Below are 9555 nucleotides of genomic sequence, written 5' to 3' on the forward strand. Positions count from 1 at the left end.
GGGGGCATGAGACACAGAACTACAACTCCCAGAAGGCACTGCAGCTACTCAAGCAGATGTAGATGAATTCTGAGCTGACCTAAAGAGAAACATTTCAATTTACCTCAACAATCCAAGATGAAACTTTTCCAGTTGTGAAAGTCAACATGTCACATTTCATACAATAATTTCCAAATTTAAAAAAAAAAAAAGGATGAAAACAAATTGAAATTTCAGAAATTCCCACAGAATGGTACTCCATTTTTTTATTAGCTTCAGTCTATATTGTCATATGATCTTTGGTCAGGTTTAGAAGGGTTTGGTAATATTTTTATAATACTGCTGGCCTGATTTTCAAAAGTGCAACTCATTGAAAACCAGGTCCTAGGGTTAAGATCTTCAAAAATGGGTGCCTTGAGTTGGGCTGCTAAATTCATCTTTGGGCCTAAATATGTATCTCCAAGACTGCTGAGCACCCAAAATCTCCTTTTGATGTCAATAGAAGCTTCTTGGTGCTCAGCATTTTTGAAAACAGAGCTAATTGAAAGTCAGTGGAAGTTGGGTGCCTAACTACCATTTGAACCTTTGAAACTCTCCCTCTCAAACTGTCTAAATATTAGTTTAGGGGCCTAACTTTAGGCACCCAATTTTTGAAATCTTGACCCTGTAAATATTTCTTACCAACTCTGCATAAGGAGACCCAATTCCTAATTCCCAACCCACTTCAAATTCCTAGTTATGGAAAATTGGTACAAGTCTGATGCATAAGTTCAGACAAGTGATGCTGACTTTGGCTTAGCATGCATGATGGAGGTAAAGCTCTGCTTTAATTCACTTTGTTATTGGATAAGCTTTATGACCTTTATAGCAGGGTGGAAAGAAATGTTTGTACAGTTTGTACAATGTACAGTTAAACTGAAGACAAACTGACAAAAATGTGCTGCCAAAGACAATTTAAGAGAGAAGAATTTCTGATTGCCTAAAGTCCTTATGTGGAGTATTAGGTCAAGGTGACCAGGCCAAAATATGCACAAAGTGTGTAATCAGTGATAATAGACCCATCAGAAAAGAGAACAACATGAAATTAGCAGAAACAGCGAAACAGTATTTCAAAACAAGGTTTGCATATGCATATTGCATAAGTTACAAAAGATATGCAATATTCCCAGCACTTAATGATCCTTGGAAGAGAAGTAATGAATATGTAATTAGCATGGTTGATAAAATATGTGAGGGATACGCAGAGCTTGTAAGAGAAATCCAGCATGACCCATCAGGAAAAGGAAATTGGTCAATATCTTTTTCTGTATATCTGTCATTTATTATATTTACTACTAAAGTAATTGTGGTCTACTTGAGAGAATGCCTTTCCTCCATCTGTGACCATTTCAAAGCAACTGCTCTGCACACGAATACTATAACCAGATTGCTCAGAGACATACAGATCCCAGCAGGTGCTCCAAGAGACCAAGAACAATGCACCCTGAGCAGTAGGCCTTGCTTGTCGAACTCCTCAAGCAATCATACTGAACCCAAGAATGTCTACAGGACAAAATGCAAAAACTATTTCTTTGCAAAACAATTCCAGCAGCAATGAGCCAGATAATTATTGGCCAGATAATTATTAAGAGGGGAAAAAACAGAAAAAGATCCTGATTCTTCCTAAGCTGGTATCATCCATTTGGAATGGACCTCAGCTAGTGTCTACCACCCCATAAAGGAAGCAATATTTTTAAAGCTATTTAGTGTAAAAGTTAAATTGACAATTACTTGAGCCAGAGAGAGTCATGGGTTTTGGTTTTATTCCCAGTTTTGAGAGATGATTACATTAGGCAGGGGGACCAGCAGTCAGAACTCCTGAGTTCTATTCCAAGCTCTGAAGAGTAGTTAGAACTGGGGTGGGGTGGGAGGAGACACTGGGAGTCAAATATTAGGTTCAAGAACTGTCTGTGGTAGGAAGTGATTAGAGCAGGAAGGGATGGGAATGGGAGTCAGGATTCCCAAATCCTATTTTCAGCTCAGAGACATGCTGGCCAATCAAAGTCCAGGACTAGGAGTCAGAACATTTGGTACGTCTATCCTGTTTTCTACCCCAAATCACTATTTGACATCAGACAAGTCCCTTCCAACCCCGCCTCTCCATTTCTCCCTTTGTAGAGCACTTTGAGATCTGCTGCTGGAAAGAGGTGTATAAAGGGCAAACATGTTAACTCATCCCTCAGCTTCTCCTGCACCAAACAAGGTGCTTGCTTCAGTAAAGGGGAATTGCTTTTATGTGCTTAGTAATATAGTGCCCATGACACAGGTAAGCACATGATCCTATTCAGTAGACGGTAAGTGAAGCAATGAAATGACTATCTAGACAAACATTACAGGAACATCATACAACAAGGATTTCTAACTTGGGGGTCTCAACCAACTAGGACAGGTCACAACTCCCTATGTTGCTACATAGAAGAGTGTGGGTGATTTCCAAGTGTGGAAGAGGTTAAGAATTACTCATCTACAGCGCTGCGGCCCCAAAGAATTAAGCACAGGTCAACCAATGAGGGCAGAGATGTTGGTTTCCAAAACCCAAAATAATTTTATTGCAAAACCACCAGACATAACAAGAAACATATCTCAGTGCAACAGACAATGAGCACCAGTTATGACTAGACTTAAATTACAAACGAACAGACAGAAAGACAAAACAGGCTGTAGCACAGGAGTTAAGAGCTCAGAACCCATCTCTCAACCTCGATCAGTTGAGTCCAAACCAAAGTGCTACCTCCAACATTTACTGATCTCCCCTCCCCACAGTTGCTGTTTAACTTGCACAGCGCTTGAGATAGGTCTTGGAGGAAATAATATACTACAGGGGAGAGAGGGGAATGGCCTATGTAGCAGAGTTTCTGCTAAAGCACAAAAGACACTCTTGGGAAAATCTTGGTTTTTATGATCAGTGGTATCGGAAAGTGGGTGTAACTTGGGTAGTTGGGTCAGCTTTGATCTGCCAACAGGGAGGGGAACACAAAGAAGATTGAACATGCCCATCAAAGCAAGGCCAGCATCACTGCCCCTGGGGGTCTGATTATAGCACTGTAGGGGGCCAGAGACAAAAAGGGTTTAGGGCACATGGGTGTCATTTATAAGGTCAGGAGTGGGATATGAAAAGGCTCTTATGTCAAATTGGGGTCTGGCTGCTGGTGCTGGTGACAGTCACTTCCAGGCCAAGGGCTGGTGGAGGAAGAGAAGGGAGAGGACACAGCTTAGTCCCAGTCCAAGGGCTGGCAGATTACAAGGGGGGCAGCGTTAACATGCCCGAAGCGGATCCCTGGGTAGAAGAGAGGACAGACAGGCTCAGCAAACTCAACGCTGAAGGTGTAGATGTGGGAATGGTCTGTCACATTATAGAAGGAGACCTTCCCTGCCTCATAGTCCAGGAACACCCCGACCCGCTTGGGTTTGACGCGCAGGCGCAGCAGTGTGAAGGGAGTAGTGGTGGCCGCATACTTCCCATTCCACAGCCGCACTCGCCAGTAGCCAGTGTCTGGCTTGGCGTCGATCTTGGCCTTGCGGCTGACTGACTCATAACAGACACCCAGGGCCCACTGGGTCTTGTTGCCCACATCCACCTCCCAGTAGTGCCGGCCTGAGATGTAGGCAGCTGAGCCCAGCACACAGGGGTAGATGATGAAGCGCCGTGGGGTGTCGGGAAGCACCTGGGAGACATTGATGAAGTGCACACTCTTGAGGTTCTTTGAGAGTACAAGGTTGGGATGAGCCGTCTCAGGATCCAGGGTCATGTCCCCTAGACAGAAGAGGTGGGGAAAAGAAGACCCATTGCTCATCTACCCCCACATAAAAGTGGGGGGGGCCAACAGGTGCCTAGCACCTCCCTGCCCCCACGGTAACCTCAAAAAAGGGGGGGGCTTAACAGAGGGCTAGATGTTGCGGGGGGGGGGGGTGTTAGTGTGTGGTGTGTGTGAGAGAGAGAGAGACATTTAGAATAGAGTCTAGGAGCAACAAGAGGGAGATCAGTTGGGGAATAAAGACATTTAGTCTCCAGAGGCTCCCCCATACACACGAGCAGCACCCCCTACCAGTCTGCCTTAGCAATCCATCTGCAGAGAACATCCTTTAAGAGGCAGAGAAAGACTGCCTCCATGGCTCAGTCAGCCCTTGGCCTCCCTGCAGAGGGTGCACCAGCGAGGGGGCCAATTAATGCCAGTGGGAACATGCCTGGCCCACAAGAAGCTGGAGCAGCATGCAGTCACCCTACAGGATAAACGCAGTGACTGAGTCACACCCCTGTATCCCCATCCATACCCATGGCCAGCACAAAACACTCAGTATGCAGCATCCTACTTCCCAGAGCTAGAAATAGAATCCAGGAGTCCTGACTTCCAGCCCCCCTGCTCTAACCAACGAGACCCTACTCCCCTCCTAGAGATGGGAATAGAACTCATGAATCCCAACGCCCAGGGCTGAATATATCTTAGTTATTTATCTACCACTGTATTTCCTCAGCAATTTAGTAAGTGTGAAGAACTGCCGTGGGAAAAATGCCATTGTCTTCTTTAGCTCAAGAGAAATTGAAGGCAGCTCTAGGATCTTAGATATTTCATACCTGAGGAAAATGAATGTCATATTATTACAGCAGTGAACTTTACAGCCTATGTTTAACAGAAATTATTCACCCAGAGCTGACATGCAGCTGCTTCTGGGGTGGAGCCTGGCAGCTGATTAACATCAGCAGAGCAATTGCTGCAGAATAGGCCACAAAGTGAAGGGGAATCCCATATATAATTGAAACCACAGGGGGCATTTGAGGGGAGGAAGGATAGAATTGCCAGGAATTGAACCAGGACACCAGGATCAATGCCCCAAATCTGGGGGCTGGAGGGAGAAGAGGCAGGGGTTCTTCAGTGACCATGAGGAGTCAGAATCCTTTCATAACATCTAAAATTGGAGGATCTAGCTCCAGTGCTGTGCTGGGCCACTGGGGTCTGTATTGATCCAGAGAGGAGAGCATTCCCTACTGAGCCTCCCATACTGCACCCTGCAATAGAGCACTTGCTAGTGCTGTGGTCCAGTGAGGAAAACACTGCAGTCCTCTGGCACCTTGCTGGGACAATGGAATCAGTATTGACGCCAATGGAAAAGTGCTCCCTTCTGAATCACTCTAGAATCACAGCATCTTTAAACACCACTTCATAGCCAGGAGAGGATGGAACTCACCGCTGCATGATGCTCTGCACATCCTAGAAGGAAGGAGGAGGGGTAAATTTAAAGCAAGTTCTATGGTTTAGTCCCACAACATCCCTGAATCCACACAGCTGGAGTCCCAGCTTGTTCTCTCTTCTCTATCATGAACTCATATGGATCCCTAAGCAGACAGCAAAAGCTAGTGGCTGAATAATCTGCAAATGAACATATCATACAGTGTTCGTGTTTCCCTCCAAAATATAGTGACTGATTATTTCTGATAAATACATTGAGTCCTGCCCTGAACACCCCCTACACATTCCTTGGGGTTAATATACTTGGACTCAGGAAGGGAAGTATAATCCAGTGGTTAGGGCACTTTCCATTGCAAGCAGCAGATTTCTTAATTCACTAGAGTGTGCTTCTTGTCTTCCAATGTTGCTCTTAGGTACTTCCATGGCCCCCTGTCAGGGTTCCCTGCCCACTCTGAACTCTGAGGTACAGATGTGGGGACCTGCATGAACGACCCCCTAAGCTTATATTTCACCAGTTTAGGTTAAAACTTCCCCAAGGCACAAATTAATTTCCTTGTCCTTGGATGGTATTGCTGCCACCACCAAGTGATTTAAACAAACATTCAGGGAGGGGCCACTTGGAGCCCTATTCCCCCCCCCCAAATATCCCCCCCAAGCCCCTTCACCCCCTTTCCTGGGGAGGCTAGAGAATAATACACCAACCGTTAGGTTAACAAAGTGAGCCCAGACCAAATCCCTGATTTTTAGGACATTGAAAATCAATCAGGTTCTTAGAAGAAGAATTTTATTTTAAAAAAAAGATAAAAGAATTACACCTGCAAAAGCAGGATGGAAGATAACTTTACAGGGTAAATAAAAAGATTTAAAACCCAGAGGATTCCCCTCTGATTCTGCTTCCCAGTTACAAAACAGGAATAAAATTGCCTCTTAGCATAGGGATAATTCACAAACTAAAACAAAAGATAATCTAGCGCATTTCCTTGCAATTACTTACAATTTTTATACTCTTAGATGCTTATTTCAGGTAGGGTTTTAGGAGATTTTTTTTCCTACCCTGGTCCCTCTCTGTCTGAGAGAGAACAACAAAGAGACCACAAACAAAAAACCTCCCCCAACAGATTTGAAAGGATCTTCTTCCCTCATTGGTCCTTTTGATCAGGTGCCCATCAGGTTATTTGAGCTTCTTAACCCTTACAGGTAAAGGAGGGATTTTATGCTATCCGTAGCTGTATGTTTATGACACCCCCACACTGTAATATGAGCACCACACAATCTTTCATATATTTATCCTCACAACACTCCAATGAGGAAGGGCAATGCTATTAACTCCATTTAACAGAGGAGAAGTGGAGGTAGAGAGGCCAGGTGAGTTGCCCAAGATCAGACAGTAAAACTGCAGTGGAGCAGGGATTTGACCCCGAGTTTCTGACATCCTAAAGTAATGACCTAAGCACAGAGCCACTTTTCTTCCCCTCAGTAACCACACCTCCTTTAGTACTGTCAACCTCAAATTCCTCTCTGCTGGGTTTGAGGATGCAGACATGACAAAGGCTAATGCAGTCCTAGGATGCATCAGGTGAGGCATTTCCAGTAGAGAGAGGGAAGTGTTAGTGTCTTTGGGCAAGACAATAGCAAGACCTCATCTGGAATATCATGTGCAATTCTGGTCTCCCATGTTTAAAAAAAGATGAATTTAAACTGGGACAGGTGCAGAGAAGGGCTACTAGGGATGACCAGAGGAATGGAGAATCTGCCTTACGAGAGATGTAAGGAGCTTGGCTTATTTAGCCTAACCAAATGAAGGCTGAGAGGAGATAGAATTGCTCTTTATAAATACAATATAGGGATAATTATAGGGAGAGGAGTTAAGTTAAGCACCAGTGTGAACACAAGAACAAATGGATATAAACTGGCCATCAACAAGTTTAGGCTTGAAATTAGACAAAGGATTCTAACAATCGGAGGAGTGAAGTTCTGGAACAGCTGTCTAAGAGGAATAGTGGGGGCAAAAAAACAAAACAAAAAAAACCAACCTAATTTGACTCAAGACTGAGCTTGATCAGTTTATGAAGGGGATGGTATGGTGAGGTTGCCTACAATGGCATATGGCCCATCTGCCACTGCTATTAGCAAATATCTCCAATGGCCAGAGACGGGACACTAGATGGGGAGGGCTCTGAGTTACTACAGAGAATTCTTTCCCAGGTTTCTGGTTGGTGGGTCTCACTCACCTGCTCGGGGTCTGATTCCCATATTTGGGGTTGAACAGGAATTTGTCCCCAGGTCAGATTGGCAGCGACCTTGGGGTGTGGGTGGGGGGAGTTCACCTTCATTTCAACTAGAGTAGACGGTGGATTCTCTATAACTTGATGTTTTTAAAGCATGATTTGAGGACGTCAGTAACTCAGCCAAAGGTTCTGGGTCTGTCACAGGATGGGGTGGGTGAGATTCTGTGGCCTGTGATATGCAGGAGGTCAGACTAGATGATCAGAATGGTCCCTTCTAGCCTTAAAATCTATGAGGAATTCCTGGCTGGCTGGTTCCCCCACATTCCTAAGCCATCAAGTAAGAAGAAGGTTAATTCTTAGGTATATTATGTTAAGGCCTAAAGAACTCAACCGAGATCGGGTCCCATTATGCTGAGTGCTGCATTTATACATAGAGACGTGGTCCCTGCCCTGAAGGGCTCAATCTAAATAGGTACATAATGAATTTTATTTAACACACAGGGAACTGAGCCAGAGACCAAGGTCACAGAGGGACCCTGTGGCCAAACTGAGACTTGAACCCAGTTCTTTCCAGTCCCATTTTCCTGCATTAACTACAAGACCAGACACACAGGATGGAAGTTCCCTCTGAATGATATCCAATAGTGTCCCACATGAACTTTGGAACCCAGCAATCCTGTATTAACAGGATTTTCCAGGGCCATCTAGCCTCCAGTGCTGGCCTGCACCAGCTGCTTCACAGAAAGGGACGAACTACCCTCTACTGGTTCAATTCCATAATTGACCATAGGGAGAAGTTACTCCTTAGGGCTTGTCTACACTACAGTGCTCACAGCAGCATACCTACGGTGCCACAGCTGTGCCACTGTAACCCTGTAGTGTAGACACACACTACAGCAATGGAATGGGTTCTTCCTTCACTGTAGTAACTCCAACTCTCCAAGTGAAGGTAGCTAGGTCAAACAGAAGAATGCTTCCATTGATCTAGCCATGTCTACACTGTGGGTCTAGGTCAGCATAGCTGTGGTGCTCCAGGATGTGGATTTTTTCATACCCCTGAGGCCATAATTAAGTCAACCTAAGTTTTAAGTGTAGGTCAACCCTCAGTCTCATGCAGTTCAAGGTTGGCTTCTGACCTGAAATAAAAAGGTTAAAGAATGCAGGAGTCCTGACTACCTGTTCTAACCCATTCGACCCCATTGCCCTGCCAGAGATAGAACTCTGGACTCCAGACTCCTCCCTTGATCTCCAGGCCCCACTCTCCTCACAGAGCTGGGAGAGAACCCAGGAGTTGATATTCTCTGCCCCCTGCTCTAACTGCTAGACCCCCCACTGACCTTCAGCATTTCTGGACCCAATTCCAGACACTTCTCCCCCATGTCAGTGATGAGTTTGCTGAGGGAGAGGAGCTTCTCTGAGAGCAGGGCCATGTGGTCCTTCAGCTTCTCCAGGATCTCTGCCTCCTCTGCTTTCAGACGCTGCAGCTGCATCTCCTTCTCCTCCTCCAGTAGGCAGCACAACTCCTTGAACTCACAGATGCGCTGGTGGCAGCTCTTCACCAACTCCTATCGGCAGGGGAGACAAATAGCAGGAGATCAGTGGAGAACATTCCTTGACCTGGGTCTGCATCGGAGCCAGGACCCAGGGAGAGCAAAGCCCTCCCCTCTTCAATTACCCACCCACACCTTAAGCCAGCCAGTCTCCCAGCCAGGGGGCAGATTGGAGCCAGTACCCCGCAAGCTGAAAGGTCTCCTATCCCCACTCCTAGGGATTCTCTGACCCCACTCACCCTCAGTTCCTTGGGCCTTTTCTCCTTGGCAGAGATGTGCTTATTCACCTCCTGCAATTTCACATCCAGCTGCAGCTGGCAATCCTGCATCTTGGACTGGGGGTGGGACAAGAAACAGTTTCTATTTAGGCAGGATAGCCAGTGGATTCGGCACTGGAACGAGACTCAGGAGACCTGGGACCTGTTCCCGGTGGCTTCAGGCAAGTAACTTTTGCCTGTGTGCGCGCGCATCTTTTTCCACTTCCACCCTTTGTCTATTTAGGCAGTTCAGCTCTTTGGGGCAGGTGCTATCTTTCACAATGTGTGTGTACAGTGCCTAGCGCACCTGGGTCCT

The 9555-nt window shown here is 45.8% G+C and overlaps 1 protein-coding gene across 1 annotated transcript; it reads right to left on the reverse strand.

Annotated features, from left to right (window-relative positions):
• Positions 1-3230: 3230 nt before the first annotated feature.
• Positions 3231-9311, reverse strand: LOC112112627 (E3 ubiquitin-protein ligase TRIM39-like). The gene is made up of 5 exons (XM_024208608.2): positions 9222-9311; positions 8770-8997; positions 5203-5225; positions 4476-4591; positions 3231-3772 (listed from the first exon to the last, which is right to left on the reverse strand). Exons 1-5 carry the CDS (start codon positions 9309-9311, stop codon positions 3231-3233), a joined length of 999 nt encoding a protein of 332 aa, XP_024064376.2.
• Between the last annotated feature and the right edge of the window lie 244 nt (positions 9312-9555).

This window comes from Terrapene carolina, unplaced genomic scaffold (genome assembly GCF_002925995.2).
Source record: "Terrapene carolina triunguis isolate 2854851 unplaced genomic scaffold, T_m_triunguis-2.0 Scaffold32530, whole genome shotgun sequence".
In the NCBI taxonomy this organism is placed as follows: domain Eukaryota; kingdom Metazoa; phylum Chordata; order Testudines; family Emydidae; genus Terrapene; species Terrapene triunguis.